At 40.9% G+C, this 22126-nt stretch overlaps 1 protein-coding gene across 3 annotated transcripts in view; it reads right to left on the reverse strand.

Annotated features, from left to right (window-relative positions):
- The window catches only part of emsy (EMSY transcriptional repressor, BRCA2 interacting), a 97488-nt gene that overhangs the window by 68487 nt on the left and 6875 nt on the right, over positions 1-22126 (reverse strand). For all 3 annotated transcript variants that reach the window (XM_059646838.1, XM_059646837.1, XM_048532647.1), the window contains exons 2-5: positions 8662-8771; positions 8249-8348; positions 6785-6859; positions 2849-3024 (exon numbers count right to left, since the gene is read on the reverse strand). In XM_059646838.1, coding sequence (XP_059502821.1) covers positions 2849-3024; positions 6785-6859; positions 8249-8348; positions 8662-8731 — 421 coding nt within the window. In that variant the 5' untranslated portion in view covers positions 8732-8771. The remainder of the gene's footprint in view (positions 1-2848; positions 3025-6784; positions 6860-8248; positions 8349-8661; positions 8772-22126) is intronic.

Raw genomic sequence — 22126 nt, forward strand, 5'->3', positions numbered from 1 at the left:
GCTGAGTCTCAAAGATCAGCCAAGATCTTATTAAATGGCAGGGCAGGCTCGAGGGGCCAGATGGCCTACTCCTGCTCCTAGTTCTTATGTTCTAGTGTTCCACAACAGACATTTTCATCTGTAGCCAAAACAGTGACAGGTAAAAATCAGATTCTGATTATGTTCCATAATTGGTGACTACCCTTTGGTCAGCAGACCTCTTCTGTAACAATCCACTGTCTTTCCATTAAACACCCAACTGATACAAATTTTCACTTAGTGAAGAGATTGGGGTGAATTTGCAAAAGATGGTATCTTTTTATTTTTCTGTATAATTGAGGACTGAACTGTGAAAAGGACTATTTTGAAAAACAAGAATTGTGGAAAGGATTACCACATTCATTGTAAGTGCTATTTATGCTGCTAATTGTTCAGGCAGTGGAGGAAGTTACCACACAAGCTGGAGGCGGCAAATGTGGGGGAAATCAAGTCAACAAGTACTTGATTGGTCTGTGGAAAGATGGCCACTTCTCAATGACAAAGGATCTTTGGTTGCCCATCACTGCGAGTGGCTGCCAAGCTGAACAGCTATTAGACCTCTGAACATGCCTTTCTCAATGAAGCAAAGCAAAAACCTCCAGCTTGAAGAAGATTTCTTTCCTCACATCTGTTGCTGCAAGCTGTTTTTTTTAAAAACAAATAAATCAGATTTCATAGATGTCCCCTTGTGCCTTTTGCAAGGAAGCAAAAGTACTTGTAGAAGCAAGATTGAGGAGCAGGACTTGACAAGTTAAGGACTTTAAGAAAGTCTCAAAAAGCCCCATGCACAGGATTCATTGAATTGTCTTCCCAGTCTTCCCTCCTCCAATAACACTGATGTTATTCTTTTTGTGTTGGTCTGTGGTTATTAGAACCTGAGCAGTTTTGATAGCCAAATGGCCCCCTTCTGCACTGTAACGATTCCGTGCGTGTGTAGGCAGAGTTTTAATTAAAATTATATATTCATGGTTCACAATATTCCATCTGTAGCTTTTATTTGTACTAACTAGTAATTCTTTTAAAGTATACAAAAATGCTCCATTATTTCTATCAACCAGAACATAAAATGACAGGTTTTTTTGGGGGGGAGGGGGGGGGCGGGCGGCGGCGGCGGTGGAGGAATCTTGCGTACTTTCACCAAATCTTTTTGAGTCATGACTATTTGGAGCATCTTGACATATAGGGCTGAAACATCGACCTGAGAAAAACAGATATCCAAAGACCGGGAGGTTGTGAAATACGATCTGCACAAGGAAGTTCAGCTGGGGAGAGCTAAAGAGCAATAAAGAAATTCTCAGTTTGGCCGAAGATAGTGAATAGACAGAAATAGTGATAGAATGTGACCAATTCAATTCTAAGACATACAAACCTTTTGGGGGAGGCAAATTAAGGAGTTTATAAGCATATAGATTAGTTCAATGCAGGTCGAAGGCGAAGAGGAGTGTTTGGCAACTAGAAAATGAAAATTGACAATGGGAGACTGTTATGAGAAAATTAAGAAACTGCAAGGCGTGAGATATGAAGAAATGAGCAGATCACTGCTACTATCATTCTAAGCTGACTAAATTTTCAATGAATTCCAAAACTATACAGCCAGCCCGCTGTACAATCTATCACCATACAAACACATCTCTTTCTAAATAGCAAGAATTATGTTCCTTAGCTTTAAAGGAGAATTCTGAAGATTTCCATAGTTTTGACAGAATGCAGAAAAAAATTGACATTTCAAATTTATACAGAGACCTGGGCCTTTTTTCTTAAAGGATCACCAGGAGGTAACATTGGGACCTTCGAAGTGAGATAACTATTCGAAAGAGCCTTATGACAAATATCAAAAATAAAGATTTGGCCCTTTTAGCCTCAACAACCACCACAGATAATCAATCCTCAGTAAAAGATCTGTTTCTATTTTAAGGATCCCGAACAGTTGGTATGGCTTGGTTGTATTCTGATAAACCTCTATTCATTCACTGCTACCTTGTACTTCCATTGCCTATTCACAAGACTATAATAAAACCTGCTAACACAGCTCATTTACTCCTTAAATTCATACATTAAGTAGCCAGTGTGATATCTTCCTTTCCTGATACCCTAAAAGCTGTTTCTGGAGCTTTTTTCTTCCTTATGTTGGGCCTACATAGGACTTTTCTTTGTCCCAAGTGTTTTGGAGACTGAATATTATGTGCTCTGCTGATATTATAGGCCTTTTCCCTCTAAATTACCTGCTTCTCTCGCTCGGTCTCTCTCGCTCTCTCCCCCCAAAACAAACATACATACTCCTAAACTTTTGGATGGCTCTATCTTTCTGAAAGAACTTCTGTCTCCCAGTGTCATAAGACCCACAATGCAATAACCCTTTTAAATTTCTTTTCTACTCTTTTACTGCATAAGCACTAAACTAGTTACTTCAACTGTTTCGATTTAAAATCTCATTTAAATGCATGTAAACAACTTTTGAGACAAGCCTGAACCACCCCACACAAAACAGAATAATGACACTAAAGCTATAACTGCTCTTCTTAGCACACAAGATAGCTTACAAATCAAACTTGAAATTACACATGGCTCTGTCCATCTCAGAACCCCAGTCCCTGAATAGTATAGTGAATTTTCATTACTAACTAAATAAATAATTATCTTTATTAAATAAATTATTTTAATATATTCTAAATAAAATATAGATAACATATTTAATCTGTTATTAACGCAAACCATTTCAAACCTTATGCTGTGAACCAATGGAATTAGGGAGAGTGCACATCTTCTCAATCAAAAAAGAAATTGTATGAAAGAAAACCAACACTGGATAAACAGTTATAAAACAACTCACCTTCTTTGTTACCGGTTTCAGCTGGTGAAGGAAGAGTGGCATTATGCAGAGCTGCCACATTAGCTACTGCATTCGCTGTTACTGTGAATGCTGTCTGAGGAACTAGCCTTGGCATGAGGGGGACAAGCCGACGACCTTCAATGGACCATTCAGCTGAGCTGTTAGGCCCAGACATACTGTAGATAACAGGAGAATACATATTTGTTTAATACAATGCTACTTTCGTATTTGTACCACTCATCAAGAGAGGCAAATTTAAGTTTTCATTCTTTTAAAAAAAATTCTTTAAAATGGAATGCATGACTATTATGGACTTTTACTTCACAGGAGTAGAATCCAATTAGGTCAAGTTGGTGATTACTTCTTCCTCAGTCTTTAACAGTTGAAAACTGCATTTTCATCCTTTTATCATCATTGCTCAATCATAACATAGAACATAGAAAAGTACAGCACAGTACAGGTCCTTCGGCCCACGATGTTGTGCCGTGGATTAATCCTAATCCAAAAATAAAATAACCTAACCTACATTCCCCTCAATTCACTGCTGTCCATGTGCACGTCCAGCAGTCGCTTAAATGTCACTAATGACTCTGATTCCACGACTACCACTGGCAAACTATTCCATGCGCTCACCACTCTCTGGGTGAAGAACCTCCCTCTGATGTCTCCTCTATACCTTCCTCCTAACACCTTAAAACTATGAACCCTCATGGCAGTCAATCCTGCCCTGGGGAAAAGTCTCTGGCTATCGAATCTATCCATGCGTCTCATTACCTCGTACACCTCGATCAGGTCACCTCTCTTCCTCCTTCTCTCCAGAGAGAAAAGTCCTTGCTCAGTCAACCTCTCCTCGTAAGACAAGCCCTCCAGTCCAGGCAGCATCCTGGTAAACCTCCTTTGCACTCTCTCCAAAGCCTCCACATCTTTCCTATAATAGGGCGACCAGAATGGGACACAATATTCCAAGTGTGGTCTCACCAGGGTTTTGTACAGCTGCAGCAAAACCTCGTGGCTCTTAACCTCGATCCCCCTGTTAATGAAAGCCAAAACACCATATGCTTTCTTAACAACCTTATCCACGTGGGTGGTAACTTTGAGGGAGCTATGCACTTGAACACCAAGATCCCGCTGTTCCTCCACACTGCCGAGAATCCTGCCTTTAATCCTATATTCAGCATTTAAGTGCGACCTTCCAAAATGCATCACCTCACAGTTATCCAGGTTGAATTCCACCTGCCATTTCTCAGCCCCGCTCTGCATACTGTAAATGTCTCGCTGAAGCCTGCAATGGCACTCGATACTATCAACGGCACCTCCAACCTTTGCGCCATCAGCAAACATACTAACCCATCCCTCAACCTCCTCTTCCAAGCCATTTATAAAAACTACAAACAGCAGAGGCCCAAGAACAGAGCCCTGCGGGACACCACTCAGCACTGACCTCCAGGCAGAATACTTACCATCTACAACCACTCTCTGCCTCCTGTCAGCCAACCAATTCTGAATCCAGACAGCCAAATCACCCTGTATCCCATACCTCCTGACTTTATGAATGAGCCTGCCGTGGGGAGCCTTATCAAACGCCTTGCTGAAGTCCACGTACACCACATCCACTGCTCGACCCTCGTCAACCTGTCTCGTGACCTCCTCAAAGAACTCAATAAGATTTGTGAGGCATGACCTGCCCCTCACAAAGCCATGCTGACTCCCTTTAATCACGCTATGCTTTTCCAAATAGTCATAAATTCTATCGCTCAGAATTCTTTCCATAACCTTGCTGACCACACACATAAGTCTGACTGGTCTGTAATTACCAGGGTGTATGAGCCATTTTCAGTATTTATCAAGGCAATTAGTTTTACACAGAACATAGAACATTACAGCACAGTACAGGCCCCTCGGCTCTCGATGTTGTGCCAACCTGCCATACCAATCTGAAGCCCATCTAACCTACACGATTCCATGTATGTCCATATGCTTGTCCAATGACGACTTAAATGTACTTAAAGTTGGCGAATCTACTACCGTTGTAGGCAAAGCATTCCATTCCCTTACTACTCTGAGTAAAGAAACTACCTCTGACATCTGTCCTATATCTTTCACCCCTCAATTTAAAGCAATGCCCCCTCGTGCTCGCCGTCACCATCCTAGGAAAAAGACTCTCCCTATCTAACCCTCTGATTATCTTTGATGTCTCAATTAAGTCACCTCTCAACCTTCTTCTCTCAAACAGCCTCAAGTCCCTCAGCCTGTCCTTGTAAGACCTTCCCTCCATACCAGGCAACATCCTAGTAAATCTCCTCTACACCCTTTCCAAAGCTTCCACATCCTTCTTATAATGCGGTGACCAGAACTGTACGCAATACTCCAAGTGCGGCCGCACCAGAGTTTTGTACAGCTGCAGCATAACCTCTTGGTTTCGGAACTCGATCCCTCTATTAATAAAAGCTAAAACACTGTATGCCTTCTTAACAGCCCTGTCAACCTGGGTGGCAACTTTCAACGATCTATGTACATGGACACCGAGATCTCTCTGCTCATCTACACTACCAAGAATCTTACCTTTAGCCCAGTACTTTGCCTTCCAGTTACTCCTACCAAAGTGCATAACCTCACACTTGTCTGCATTAAACTCCATTTGCCATCTCTCTGCCCAGCTCTGCACCTTATCTATGTCTGGCTGTAACCTACAGCATCCTTCATCACTATCCACAACTCCACCGACCTTAATGTCATCTGCAAATTTACTAACCCATCCTTCTACGCCCTCATCCAGGTCATTTATAAACATGACAAACAGCAGTGGACCCAAACCGACCGTTGCAGTACACCACTAGTAACTGGTCTCCAAGATGAACATTTCCCATCAACTACCACCCTGTCTTCTTTCAGCAAGCCAATTTCTGATCCAAACTGCTATATGTTCAGTATGTCTGTAACATCAATACATCTCATTTTGAATCCCAGTCTGTGACATTAACTAATGTCGACTGTCACTCAGTTGGGAGCAATCTTGTTTGAGTCACAATGTTCAGGGTTCAAGTCCGACTCTCAGTCTTGAGCACACAAATCAAGGTGTATATTCCAGTGCAGCACTGAGGGAATCTTTCACTGCCGGAGGTGTCATCTTTTGAATGAGATGTTAAACCAAGGCACCATCAGTGTTCTCAAGTTGACAAAAAAGGGCCCTATGGCATTTTTTCTGAAGAAGGTGGGGAAGTAATTCCTAGTATTCCAGTCAATATTTGTCCCTTAATCAACATTTGGTCATGTGTGCACATTAGTATCACATTTCCTACAGTGCAACTATGACTACCATGGTCCTAGGTCAAATTAGCTGTAAAATACTTTGAAATGTTTAAAGGTCGCAAGAAAAGTTGTATATACAAGAACCTTCTCACTGAAATCTCAGTTGGTGGTAAGAAACAACAACTGGTCTCTGCACCTAGAATATCCAATCCTTTTTCAATCCTGCTGGTATTCTTCTAAAGTGTGTCTACACAGTAATAGAGCAGAACACCAAAGTGAAGCACAAAGTGTACAGTTTCTACAAAATAACACCCTACTATGGATCAGCAGGGTTACTCAGTGAAGCAAACAAGTAGTAGTGACTTTTTCCTTTCAAGTCTCAGCCTCCAAATTTACACATACATGTAAAACGTGTCTCAATTGGGTAGCTAATGAGCTCACATCAATTATTAACTGGGGGTTTCAATAAAGAAAATGTCAACTTCTTTATAGCGAGGACCGAAAATTAAAGAATAATTTGATTTTGTTGTACATATGCCAATACCAACTTGAAATTCCAGGGGTCAGATCCTGCAGGGAAGGCATTAATTTGTGCTAAACAATTGAAGTGACTTCAGCTTTTAAAGCCATATAAAGTGTAACAGAAAATTGGTCAGAAAAAAACCAACCCCTCACAAGGAAACTTACTGATGTGCAATGGTCATCAATCTTTCATCATTAACTGCTCTACGAACCTCTGCACGGTGGCGCTCTGTTGAAATGCTATAATGGAAGAAAAGAAAAATCTTCAAAATATTGATCCACAATATGGTTTTTACTTATACCAATGCTATTCAGCCTGTCCTCTCTTTTACACCCTTCATAAACCTGCACTGATCCAAAACTCAACTTCCAATTTCTTAACTTACATCAAATTCTGTTCATCCATTATGCCCAAATTTACTGACCTACACTGGTTCCCTTGCAGCAAAGTTCAATTTGAAAATTACTGTGTTCATTTCCAAAGTCCCTCCACGGGCTTGTGCCCTCCTACTTATTTCGGCCCTTTGCAAGCTTGACAAATATTTGAGATCGCTGTACACATAATTCTGGAAATTTAGGCATCAATTTTTGGATGCTCTTCCACTGGCTACAATGCCTTCAGCTGCCTAGCGCCTAATCTGGAATTTTCATCCCAAACCTCTCCAATACAAATACTCATGTTTAAAGACAACTTTAAAACTCTACCACTTGGGTGAATCTTCTGGGTCCTTGACTCCATAACTCCATTTGTGCCCCAATGTAAAATTTTGATTAACAACACTGACAATAACACAATTTAGGATGTCACACTAAAGGCCATGAGCATAAATCCAGGCATGACTGTCGTTTTTGTACTATTTACTTCCAAACATTCATGCCACAGGAACAAGAGATAAGGCATGAAAATTAGTGGGAGAAGATGGTGGTGCAGCAATAATGTCACTGGACAATAAGGTTCAAAATACCACGGTAGCTTGAGGAATTTAAATTTGATTAATATCATCCAAAATTGAAAGATAATCTGAGTAATGGTGACCAAGAAACAGTGGTCAATTGTCACAAAAATCAACATGTTACCTTTTCTTACCTATAGGTCTGGTCTATGCAGGTTCCCAGATCCACAATGAGGGTGATTCTTTACTGCCCTCTGAAATGGCTTAGCAAACCACTCAGCTCAAGCACAATTTTAAGCAATGACCACATCCCATCAAAAATTATTTCAGAAAGTCACACTTGCTTCAATTTCCAGAAAGCATGGAGAGGATCCATTCCAATACAATTGATGTTGTTCCTGCTGACGGAACTAGAAAACTTGTACTTCATGAATTTTACAATTTTGTGTGTAAAATGGGGCATTTTCATAAGATAAAGATACAATAATAAATGTAAGATTACCGCGTATCACAACAAACGGCGAGAGATTTCTCCACAGTGAAAAAGAAACAAGAAAAAAAGTCAATATTAAGGCGATCATTGGATGATCACTGCGAACAACATCCTCCAATCATTTCAAAACTGCAATTGAAAACACGAAGTTGGGGGGCGGATGGAATAATGTATTAAAAATTATGAATATGAAATGAAAAGAAAACATAGCAGAACAGATTATAATCTCCCTATAAAATTTACCTAAGAACCTTGGCTAATTCTCCAAGGAGGTCCTTCTTTTCCTTAGTAAGGTCACCTTGTGCTCGAAGAGCACTAATAGCACCAGCATAAGCTTCAAGTTCTAAAAAGCAAGAGAAAAATAATAAAACACCTTTCTAACTCGAATATCTCCAAACCGTTCCAGGAAAAATCAATATTTCACTCCTTCAATTTATTTTCTAATTAGAAACAGATTTTTGTTTCCTCAAAATATTCTGCACAATTTGTACCCAAACAAATTAGTATAAATTTTGGGTACATCATCCCAATTCTTCAATGTGTCCTCAACAAAGATCAATTAACTCAGAACAAAATAAAGCTGGAAAAAAAAATCAGTAATTCACAAAACAATCTGATTATAGCAGGAAAGGAGGATATAATCTATAATATTCTACCAAGTTTTCGGAGTATTCTCTTGCACTCATCCCTGCTGAGATCCAGAAGACTCGGCCAAACAGCAGGCATAGTGGTGGCGATGTCCTACAGCGTCAGCCTAACCCTGCAACTAAATTACAAAAGGAGACATTTAATTCCTCTCACATGACAATCTTAAAACAAATTACGACCGACGAATGAAAACACTTTTGAAATAAAAGTGACGTGACTTTTTAAACAATGAAATAATAGTAAATCATCCCAATCCAATTGTAGTAACAAGCCTGTCCATAATGAAGCATATTGCAAATGATGCAGAAACTAAAAAGAATCTTCATTGTATACAGTACTACGATAAAGAACCGCAACACGGAGATAAAGATTTAAGGAGATGCACTTCAATGCCTGAAACATCAATCCTGAAGTTTCATTCAAACATGCAGGCAATCATTTACGCCGCACTGCAAAATCAATGTAGACAGTCTTGGAATGCATACTCCCTCCACGTTCAAAAATATTCCTATGCTTTCTCCTTTGTGGTTTTCATCCATTTAATCATTTGAATCCTTAGGCTATAACAGATCACTAATAGTCTCCCACAGAAATGGAGTTTATATTCTCCCTTTAAAAACCTTCCTACACCTCGGGCGCTGAATTTCAACTTGTCACAAACTAGCTTAATTTTATCAATATTGTGGCTGTTACTGCTCTGATATTTCTTTAACTCTATTATGCTTCAAGAATACCGTCCCACACGGTACTGCACATTAAGAAATTAAGGTTTGAGTACACATTATAAAACATACAACATAACAGCGCCATACAGGCTCTACGGCCCCCCAATGTCGCACCAACCTGTGAAACCAATCCGAAGCCCATCTAACCTAAACTATTCTATTATCATCCACATGTTTATCCAATGACCATTTAAATGCGCTTAAAGTTGTTGAGTCTACTACTGTTGCAGGCAAGGCATTCCACGCCATTACTACTCTCCGAGTAAAGAACCTACCTCTGACTTCTGTCCTATATCTATCACTCCCGAATTTAAAGCTATGTCCCCTCGCGCTAGCCATCACCATCCAAGGAAAAAGGCTCTCAGCATCCACCCTAGCTAATCCTCTGATCATCTTGTATGTCTCTATTAAGTCACCTCTTAACCTTCTTCTCTCTAACATAAACAGCCTCAAGTCCCCCAGCCTTTCCTCATAAGACCTTCCCTCCATACCAGGCAATATTCTGGTAAATCTCCTCTGCACCCTTTCCAATGCTTCCACATCCTTCCTGTAGTGCGGTGACCAGAACTGTACGCAATACTCCAAGTGTGGCCGCATCAGAGTTTTGTACAGCTGCAACATGACCTCATGGCTCCGAAACGCAATCCCTCTACCAATAAAACCTAACACACCATACACCTTCTTAACAACTCTATCAACCTGGGTGGCAACTTTCAGGGATCTATGCACATGGACACTGAAATCTCTCTGTTCATCCACACTACCAAGAATCTTACTATTAACCGAGTACTCTGTATTCCTGTTAATCTTTCCAAAGTGAATCACCTCACACTTTTCGGCATTAAATTCCATTTGCCAACTCTCAGCCCAGCTCTGCAGCTTATTGATGTCCTTCTGCAACATCCTTCCACACTATCCACAAATCTAGCAACTTTAGTGTCATCTGCAAATTTACTAACCCATCCATCTACGCCCTCATCCAGGTCATTTATAAAAATGACAAACAGCAGTGGCCCCAAAACAGATCCTTGCGGTACACCACTAGTAACTGAACTCCAGGATGAACATTTTCCATCAACCATCACCCTCTGTCTTCTTCCAACTAGCCAATTTCTGATCCAAACCACTAAATCACCCTCGATCCCATGCCTCAGTATTTTCTGCAATAGCCTACCGTGTGGAACCTTATCAAACACTTTACTGAAATCCATATACACCACATCAACCACTTTACCCTCATCCACCTGTTTGAGTTCTTTGAGAAGGTGACCACTAAGGTTTGTGAGGCACGACCTACCCTTCACAAAACTGTGTTGACTATCCCTGATCAAATTATTCCTTTCAAGATTATTATAAATCCTCTCCAACACTTTACCCACAACCGAAGTAAGGCACACTGGCCTCTAATTACCAGGGTTGTCTCTACTCCCTTCTTGAACAAGGGGACAACATTTGCTATCCTCCAGCCTTCTGGCACTATTCCTGTATCATACCATTTGCGAAGACAGCTAAACTATCCGGCGGAAGGAAGATTTTAAACCCCGGGTGGACACTGTCCAATTCTTTATTGAACATTTCAAGTCTGATTGGACATTTTTGTGACACAGTCATAGGCTAAAAGCATCATTGACTGACCCATCTCTTGCTCCATAAGTCTGGTCATTTACTTGTGCTTCTCCATTCAAACAAAAATATTCCTGGCCATGACCCACACAGCAAAATTATAGGAACACCATCTAGATCTGATACAACTATTTCTTCAACATCCCAGTGCCATAATCCCGGCACTTCTGACTTAACCATATCAATACAAATTCCAGAAGACGAGTGCAGTGAAAGAATTCTAATTAGCAGTTTGGGTTTCTACCAGTGTTCAACTTGTTTTAAAATAACTATGTCAGTCTTTCCACAACCATGAGCTAAATCCAGTATGTGCAAGAGAGCAGGGAACCTCTGGAATATTAATGGTAGATTGCTTGTACCGTAATGGGTTTACAACAAGAAATGACCAGAAAACATAGGAGCAGTAGGCCATTCAGCCCATCAGATCTGCTCTAGTACTTAGTTAGATTACGGCTGATCTGATAATCCTCAACTCCCCTTTTCTGCCTTTTCCCCACCAACCTCGGTGCGCTTACTGTTTACAAATCCATCCACCTCATTCTTGAATATCCTTGACGACCCAGCATCTACAGCACTCTGCAGTAAAAAATTCCACAGACTGACTGTCTGCTAAGAGAAGAAATTCCTAATCTCGGTCTTAAATGGATGATCCCTTACATTCAGATTATGCCGTCTGGTCCTAGACTCTCCCACAAGGGGAAACAACCTCTCTGCATCTATCCTGTCAAGTCCCCAATGAAACTCATGTTTCAGTAAAGTTGTATATTATTTTTCTAAACTTCAATGAATATTGGCTCAACCTATTCAACATTCTAAGGTCTTGACGAATGTTTTTCCCTCAGCAAAACAGATTATCTCGTCATTGCTGTCATTATGGGAGCTGGCTGCACACAAAATGTTTGAGGTATTTCCAACGCTACAACCATCGCTGCGTTTCAAAAATTATTACAAGGTATTTTAGAAGGTTCTGGGTCGCGACAGGTACTATTTTAATAAGCATGTTTGACTTTCTAGGACATCCACAGCTCCTGGGGCATTAAATGGTTAAAAGTATTTGATTATTTTTAAGTTTGTTTCTGTGCTTAAACTGTCTCTTGTTGTGGTTTATGCATGGATGTTTGTCACCCACTCATACCTCAAGGGACCATCTTCAAGGCCAAATACGGCATGGGCTGGATTTTGACAACCAAGAGGCATTTTGTTCTGCTGAAAGCAGTGCTCCATATGGACTTTAGTAGGATGTTTGACAAGATTCCTCATGGTAGACAATTTAGCAAGGTTAGATCACATGGAATATACAGAGAATTAGCCTTTTGGATATAGAACTAGCTCGAAGGTAGAAGACAAGGTAAAATTCTAGCTTTAAATTGCATGGCCTGTTTAAAACACAGATTGCTGAGCAATCTTGTGTCAGGCAACAACCCTATTTAAATGCAGCAGGAAATAATTGGTGACAATGTATACTTAAAATGTCTCTTTAAATTAAGTTTATGTAATCATAAACTTGATAAACCCTGAGAAGCTTGGAACCGTGAAGAATTATCATTGTGTGGACTATGAAATAGAATGCCTACCAAGGGCTAGGATGTCTTGCTGGCTCATTACTTTAGCATTATGAATGGGATTGGAGTTAGTGAAAATTCTGTTGCCCAAAAAAAGGTACGTGGTATATAAAATGCAAAGTGCTGGAAACACTCAGGTCTAGCAGCATCTATAGAGAGAGAAACAGAGTTGACACATCCAGTCTAATATAATTGCTCATAAGTGTTTTCAGACCTGCTGAGTTTTATCAGTGCTTTCTGTTTGCCAGCTTCTGCAGTAATTTGCTTTTACCGACAATTAAATAGTATTTTTGTCACTGGAGTTTAGGGCAAGCTGAGCAGTAAGGGTCATAAATAGGATCATTTTGCAGACAGCTTCACGTTATCTTTTAGTTAGAAGAATTATATTGTTCAATATGCACAAACAGCCTGCAAGACTCTTTAAACTTGCCCATATTTTATTTTTGGATTAGGATTATTCCACAGCACAACATCGTGGGCCGAAGGGCCTGTACTGTGCTGTATTTTTCTATGTTCTATGTTCTATCTCCTTATAAGTCCTTTGATATCAAGATCAACCTTCCCTTCACCAGCGTTAATATCGGTATATCTTTCCTTAGAAAAGGAACCCAAAACTGTATTTCAGCTGACTATAGTTTTAGCATGATCTCTGTATATTTATAATCCATTCTCTTTGAAAGAAAGGGCAATATTCAATTTGTTATCCCTAGTACCTGCTAAGGTTGGATGCTAGCTTTTATGATTTATGCACAAGGCTCCCAAATTCCTCTGTGCTCTAGCCTTCTGCAATCTTTCTCAATTTGAATAATAGTCAGCTCCTCTATTCCTCCTGCCAAAGTACATTTCCTCAGATTTTATTCCATCTGCTCTGTTATGCCCTCTCATTCAAATTCCTTATTCACCTGCGAACTGTGTCATCGTCATTGAATGCCTTCTCACTTTGGTGTCATCAGTAAATTTGGCAAAAGTATCTTCACTTCCCTCATCCAAATAAGCAATTCATTTTTTTAATGAATTGTGGCCCCAGTACTGTTCCCTGTGGTGCTCCACTAGTTACAGATTGCCATTCTGAAAATAACCCTCTTTTCCCATTAGAGATAACGGGAACTGCAGATGCTGGAGAATCTGAGATAACAAAGTGTGGAGCTGGATGAACACAGCAGGCCAAGCAGCAACTTAGGAGCACAAAAGCTGACGTTTCGGACCTAGGCCCTTCATCAGAAAAAGGGGGATGGGGAGAGGGTTGTGAAATAAATAGGGACGGGGGGAGGAGGATTGAAGATGGATAGAGGAGAACATAGCTGGAGAGTTGTAGTGGGAGAGAGATCCCCAGAGGTTTGTCCAGAGGAAGGAGGGTAACTTGTTCGGATTAGGCATCTTCGACCCGCCTCCTCTCTCTCCCTATTTATTTCAGAACCCTCTCCCCATCCCCCTTTTCCGATGAAGGGTCTAGGCCCGAAACGTCAGCTTTTGTGCTCCTAAAGATGCTGTTTGGCCTGCTGTGTTCATCCAGCTCCACACTTTGTTATCTCTGTTTTCTATTAGTTAGCTAACGATCATCCATGTAAATATGTTCTCATCAAGAACAGATGATGTGTCCATTTGTGGTCGCTTCATTATAGGAAGGATATGGAAGCTTTAGAGAAGGTGTAGAGGAGATTTACCATGATGCTGCCGCCTGGAACGGAGGGCAGGTCTTATGAGGAAAGGTTGAGGAGGCTTGGGCTTTTTTCATTGGAGTGAAGGATCAGAGGGGACCTCGGAGGTATATAAGATGACTATAGGCATACATAGTTGCTAGCCAGAGACTTTTTCCCAGGGCAGAAATGGCTACCATGAGGGGGCATAACTTTAAAGTGACTGGAGGAAGGTACAGGGCAAGTGTCAGAGGTAGGTTCTTTACACAGAGAGTGGTGTGGTGTGTGGAATGCACGGCCAGCAGTGGTAGAGTTAAATACATTAGGGACATTTAAATGGCTCTTGGATTGGCACATGGAGTATAGTAAAATGAAGGGTGTGCAGGTTAGTTTGATCTTAGAGTAGGATAATAGCCTGTACTGTGCTGTACTGTTTTACGTTCTAGCACGGGCTCTTTTCGTATTAAGTAGCCTAACATGTGGTAACCACACTGTAAGCTTGTTCTTTCAACTTGATGCTACTAGTGTAAGTCCCCTAACATCAAACACTGTAAATCCAAATGCGTTACATCTACTGCTTCTCTTATTTGTACCATTTTTTTGTCTCCTCGGAAGAATTCTGATAGAATTGTCAGACACAATTTCCCTTCAAGAAGCCAAGCTGACTCTGTTTCATCATATTGTGTATTTCTAAATGCTCTGCTGTTATATTCTTTTCTAATACTCTCAAACATTTTCCCAATAACACACATTAAACTAACTGATCCAAGATAGTAAAGTGTGAAGCTGGATGAACACAGCAGGCCAAGCAGCATCTCAGGAGTACAAAAGCTGACGTTTCTGGCCTAGACCCTTCATCAGAGAGGGGGATGGGGTGAGGGTTCTGGAATAAATAGGCAGAGAGGGGGAGGCGGACCGAAGATGGAGAGAAAACAAGATAGGTGGAGAGGAGAGTATAGGTGGGGAGGTAGGGAGGGGATAGGTCAGTCCAGGGAAGACGGACAGGTCAAGGTGGGACGAGGTTAGTAGGTAGGAGATGGAGGTGCGGCTTGGGGTGGGAGGAAGGGATGGGTGAGAGGAAGAACATGTTAGGGAGGCAGAGACAGGCTGGGCGGGTTTTGGGATGCAGTGGGGGGAGGGGATGAACTGGGCTGGTTTTGGGATGCGGTGGGGGAAGGGGAGATTTTGAAACTGGTGAAGTCCACATTGGTACCATTGGGCTGCAGGGTTCCCAAGCGGAATATGAGTTGCTGTTCCTGCAACCTTCGGGTGGCATCATTGTGGCACTGCAGGAGGCCCATGATGGACACGTCATCTAAAGAATGGGAGGGGGAGTTGAAATGGTTCGCGACTGGGAGGTGCAGTTGTTTATTGCGAACTGAGCGGAGGTGTTCTGCAAAGCGGTCCCCAAGCCTCCGCTTGGTTTCGCCAACGTAGAGACAGCCATACCGGGTACAATGGATACAGTATACCACATGGGCAGATGTGCAGGTGAACCTCTGCTTAATATGGGAAGTCATCTTGGGGCCTGGGATAGGGGTGTGCGAGGTGGTGTAGGGGCAAGTGTAGCACTTCCTGCGGTTGCAGGGGAAGGTGCCGGGTGTGGTGGGGTTGGAGGGCAGTGTGGAGCGAACAAGGGAGTCACGGAAAGAATGGTCTCTCCGGAAAGTAGGCAAGGGTGGGGATGGAAAAATGTCTTGGGTGGTGGGGTTGGATTGTAGATGGCGGAAGTGTCGGAGGATGATGCATTGTATCCGGCGGTTGGTGGGGTGGTGTGTGAGAACAAGGGGGATCCTCTTTGGGCGGTTGTGACGGGGGCGGGGTGTGAGGGATGTGTTGCAGGAAATGCAGGAGACGCGGTCAAGGGCGTTCTCGACCAGATACTAACTGATCCAATTTACTTAAAAAGAGGTGGCGCTAAAATAAAGATAAAACGTTTTACTGTCAGTTTTCCAGAATATAAAGGATTCTTGCAAGCCTATTACCATTGTCTCTCTCTGTAGCTACTTTTTTTTCAAAATATGGTGGGATGCATCCCATCAAATAACAGGTCATCCTAGACTGGGTATTGTGTAATGAGAAAGGAATAAATTGTGGGTCTACTTGTGGCAAACCTGCGGGGATTAGCAACCATAGTATGATGGAATTCCTCATCGAGATGGAGAGTGACATAGTTGATTCTACAACCAGGGCCCTGAGTCTAAATAAGAGTCAGGTATGATGGTATGAGGCATGAGGTGACCATGATAGAGATACAGGCTGTCACTGAAAGGAAGGACAATGGAACGGCAATGGTAAACATTCAAAGATAGCATGAGTAAATTCCAACAGTTGTTCATTCCTGTCTGATGCGAAAGTAGAACAAGAAAGGTGACCAAACTATGGCTTACAAGGGAAATTAGAGATAGTACTAGACCCAAGTAGGAGGCATACAAATTGGCCAAAGCCAACCTGAGCAGTGGTCCAGAACTTAGCAAAGGAGGGCAAATGAATTGATTAATTAAGGTTAGATAAAGTACAATAGTAGGCTTGCAGGGAATATAAAAACTGACAGTAAATGTTTCTATCATTGTATGAAGCGAAAAAAATTGGTTATGCAGGCAAGACAAACAGTAGAAATAGGGGAGTTTTAATGTGGACAAAGGAAGTGGCTGATCAACTCAATATATAACTTAGTTCTGTGTTCACATAGGAGGACACAAGTAAGATACCAGAAATGTTGGGGAAAGACAGCGTTTGGGGAGAGGGAGGAAATGAAGAAAATCAGTATTAGTAGGGGAGTGATATTTGAGAAATTGACAGGATTGAAAGCCAACAAATCTCGAGGGTCTATTAATCAACATCCCCAAGTACTTAAGGAAAGGGCCCAATACATAGTGGTTATTTTGCTGGTCATCATCCAAGAATCTCTACACTTTGGAATAGTTTGCACTGATTGGAGGGTAGCTAATGTAACTTGTCTAATTGAGGGAGGAGGCGTGGACAGAAAAGTGGGAATTATAGACCAATCTGCTGATGTTACTAGCACAGAAAATGCTCATGTCCACTATAAAAAAATTAATTGCTGAGCATTTGGAAACAGTGGCAGAATCACTCACAGTCAGCATGAATTTACAAAAAGGAAAACATACTTAACAAATCTACTGGAATTCTTTGAGAATGTACCTCATAGATGTGATGAAGGGAAGCCAGTGGATGTGATTTATTTGGACTTTCAGATTATTTTGAAAGCATCCCACAGAAGAAATTAGTGTGTAAAATGAAATCGCATGGGATTGGGGTAGAGTATTGAGGTGGACAGAAAACTAGTTAGTAGACAGGAAACAATGCGTAAGGATAAACAATATTTTCCAAGCGGCAAGCAGTGATTCGTGAGGTACCACAGATAATCAGTTCTTGGACCTCAGTTATTCACAATATACATATATAATGTTTTGAATGAGGGAACCAACTGTAATATTTCCAAATCTGCAGGTGACACAAGGGTAGGTGGGAGAATGAGCTGAGGAGGATGCAGAAATTCTTCAGCGTGATTTCAACAAGTTGAGTGAGTGGGCAAATGTAGAATAACGTGGATAAATCTGTGGAAATTGCCATCCCTACCTCATCCTGCCTATATGTGACTCCGGACTTACAGCAATGTGGTTGACTCTTAACTACCCTCTGGGCAATAAATGCTGCCCTAGCCAGCAACACCCACTTTCCACAAATCAATATTAAAAAGGCAAATGGTGCATTGCCCTATATAATAATCGAATTCAAGTACAGGAGCATTGATGTATATTGCATGTATTTCCTTTCCTCCTTTTGCCCCTTGATTTTTTAGTATTTTTGGAATGCTATTAGTGTTTTCTGTAGAACTGTTGTACGATATTTATTTAACTCCTCTACCATTTCCACTTTCCCCATTGTTACTTCCTCAGCTTTGTTCCCGAAGAAGCTGACGTTCACTTCAGCTTTCTTCTTCCTTTTCATATATTTAAGGAAACTCTTGTTGTGGCTACTGCTAATACTTGTAAGTTTACACTCTCCCACTTTTTTGCTCATCTTTACATAGGTATGTCTTTTACTCTTTCAATTTGATGGTATTCTAAATTTCCAATGGTTAACTATAATTATCTCCTTCCACAAATCATTCTCTCTCATTGTGATATATCTTTGGTGAGTAACAAACTATTTTCTTGAACATCTTTACTGCCGAACACCTTTCCGTGTCTATTCCAGCTCTCTACACTCATTCAAAATTACCATTTATTTTAAAGCAGCACAGCTGCATCCAACCCAAGTTACTCCCTCTCATGATTGAATGAGAAGTTCGATCACGTTATGGTAATTGTTTTCTCAGGGATATTTTATTTATTATTCATTAAAAACTTTTTTCATTATACATCAGCAGATCCAAAATAGCCTGATCCCTGTTTGGATCCACATATTGTTCTAGGGAACCAAAAACACTTCCTCATGGCTAGTTCCGTCAATTTGATTTTGTCAATTTATACAAGATGAAAGTCATCCATGGTTAACGTGCTGCCTTTTTTAAAAATCCCCTCGTTATCTCTTGATTTATCCTCTGTTCAATGCCCAACTATTGTTAAGAAGCCAGCAGATTACACCTACCAGTGTTTTCTTATTGTCGCATATATGGATTTTACATCTTCCAATCCAAGATCATTTCTTGCTATTGTATTTGTTCCATCCTGTACTCAGAGTTAGGCCAACCACTCCTTCCTTCCTTCCTATTTAGTCCTCAACTTTGAACTCTTTATAACCCTGGTGGATATATGATCACAAGATCATACTCAACCTACAGTTGTGGCACTAATTCATTAATTTTGAGTGTATACATCGAGGGCCATTAACCTGTATTTAATTTAGAAACATCAAGGATCATCAAGCAAAAGTACTGTCAAACGGAGTATAATGTGGCAAAGTGTTAAATTCTCCATTTTGCAGGAAGAATAAAAAAGCAGCACAAGGTGAGAGGTTGCAAGGCTCTGAGAAGCAGAGAGATCTGGATACTCTATGCATGATTAACAGAGGTAAGCATGCAGGTACAGCAAGTAATCAAGGAAGCCAACAATGTTTTGGTTTATTGTGAGGAGATCACATGCAGGATTGGGAAGATTATGCATCAGTTATACAGGGCATTGGCGAGAACATACAGAACATACATAGAGTACTGTGTTCAGTACTAGTCGTATTGGAAGGAGGTTCAGAGAAGATTTACTTAACTCACTACTGGAATGAGCAGAAGAAAGGTTAGACAGACTAGGCCCGTATCATCTGAATTTAAAAGATTCAGAGGTGACTTAATTGAAACATACAAGATCCTGCATGTGACGGCTTTGTTGGGTAGATGTCAAAACAATATTTTCTCTTGAAGGAGAATCTAGAATGAGGGATCATAGTTCAAAAATGAAAGGGGCACCTATTTAAAACAGAAGAAGAAGAAACAATTTTTTTCTTCTCACAGGGTTGAAAGTCTTTGAAATTCCTTTGGTTAAAAGGCAGTGGATGTAGAATAGAGGTAGATAGACTCTTGATTATCAAAGGAATTAAAGGTTGTTAGAATATGCAGGAATGTAGTGTTGAAGTTAAATCCAATCAGCCATTATCTTACTGAATTGTGGAGTAGGCCCTAAGAACTAAGTGACTTACTCTTGTTACTTTAAGTGCACGTTTATTTGATGTTGGCGCAGAAAATCCAAAGATTGGAATTTAAGTGCAGTTTAGGATTAGACCTGATTGAGTCAGAAACAACAGTATAAATTCCTCTCCAAGGAGTATAGAATGGTTAAGGGAATAAGTTACCTTAACAGAAAGTTGGTCAAGTAACTTCCAGACCAGAAATATCTGGTTAGAAATCAATAGATTATTTAAAGACTTAAGTCATCCAAGGCTTCAGTTTTAAGCGTATTCACATATGATGACTTCACAGTTCACAAGAAAAGAACAACTGAACTGGCTTTAAGGATTTGAGACGCAAGGGTAATCTCTCTGGATTTGCAAAGTGATGGTGCTGGGGAATGGATGACCTTTTTTCCAGTGTGTTATAAGATCTTTCAAATCGTGTTCTATATTTGGAGAGCATGATTGTTTTAGTTTACTGTTTGTCCCTTTACATAAAATTCTGTTTTATTTTGCTTTTATTCAGTCATGGGATGAGAGCTTGGTTAGCTGAAGTGGAATTTATTGTTCATCCCATTTTGCCCTTGAAAACATCAATGTGAAGTGCCCTCGTGAACCACTGCAGTCTCTTTCGGTGTTGATGCATCAACAATGCTTTTAGATAGCAAGTTCCTGGTTTTTAACCCAATGAAAATGAGGGATTTGTGATACATTTCCGAGTAAGGTCAATGAAATTGAGATTTAGTTACAAGTGGTCCCATGTATCTGCTGTGCCTATCCTACTAAGTAGTAGGTAGGGATCTTACTTTTGGAAGGTCCTGTCTAAATGGTAAATTTCATGAATTGGTGAATATCAGCAGTGAAACTTGTGGAAGTGGTGCCAATTAAATGGGCTGCTTTGTCCTAAATGGTGTTAAGTTTATTTATTGAGTGTTCTTGAAGCCTACATGGGCCAGTTAGCAGTTTGCCATCACACTCTTGCCTTTTAGATGGCAGACAGGCTTTGGGGAGTCAGAAGGCAATTAACTCGCTACAAGATTCCTAGCCTCTGACGTACTCCAGTTCAGTTCATGGTCAATGGTAACACTCCAGGATTTTGATAGTAGGGAATTCAACGACTGTAATGATTATCATTAAAAGAGGTTTGCGGCTTTGTGTGCATCTGGCTCAATGAATGACCACCATGACTTTTTTTAAAAGAACTCCATTAGGTGAGGTTTCATTCCTGTCCAGTAGTAATATCAACTGGGACCATAATACCAGTCACTATTTTGACAGCAAATAGGAATTGGCACAATTGTGACTTTTCTAGTATTGTGTACATCCTAAAAACAAACGTTAAAAATCTATAAATTCAATTTACTTTTTTGGGGGGGGGGGGGGGTTCCAGTGAACAACACAATTACCAAGCCAACATTTGGCTGTCAATCAATCAGGGATGTGTAGCTACTAACTACAAATGCCAATTTAAAAGGAGTCCACTGTAAACATAGCCACAAGGTAGTGTCAAATGCAATGCAAACAAGCTTATTACCATACATAGATAACAAAGTGTGAAGCTGGATGAACACAGTAGGCCAGGCAGCATCTCAGGAGCACAAAAGCTGACGTTTCGGGCCTAAACCCTTCATCAGAGAGGGTCTAGGCCTGAAACGTCAGCTTTCGTGCTCCTGAGATGCTGCTTGGCCTACTGTGTTCATCCAGCTTCACACTTTGTTATCTTGGATTCTCCAGCATCTGTAGTTCCCATTATCTCTTATTACCATACATAATGGAGCTCACAATGATGGGACGACTGGAGATTTCCAAAGTGCCCTATTTGATGTCAAGTGAAACAGAATTCTTGGAAGGCTCCTTGAAGAGAGGATTTGTAGGAAGAACTATTAAAATATTTAGGCACAGGTAAATCACAGCGAGAAAAATATCACAAATGACATAAAAGAGGTAGGCTTCAACCCCACAAATAATCCAAATTCAAACCAACATAAAACTGCGCTCGGAGATAGTAGGAACTGCCGATGCTGGAGTCTGAGATAACAAAAACAATTTTTCTGAAGAAGGGTCCAGACCCAAAACATCAACTTTCCATCTCCTCTGAAGGTGCCTGCTGTGTTCCTCCAGCTCCACACCTTGTTATAGAACTGTGCTTAGAACATAACCACTAGGAGGCCATCCGGCCCTTCAAGCCTGCTCCGCCATTCAATAAGATCATGGCTCGTGGACTCAGATCCACTAATCCGCGCTCTCACGGTATCCCTCAATTCCTTTATTGTTCAAAAAAAATCTACTTTAGCTTTA

This window comes from Stegostoma tigrinum, chromosome 6 (genome assembly GCF_030684315.1).
Source record: "Stegostoma tigrinum isolate sSteTig4 chromosome 6, sSteTig4.hap1, whole genome shotgun sequence".
Lineage (NCBI taxonomy): Eukaryota > Metazoa > Chordata > Chondrichthyes > Orectolobiformes > Stegostomatidae > Stegostoma > Stegostoma tigrinum.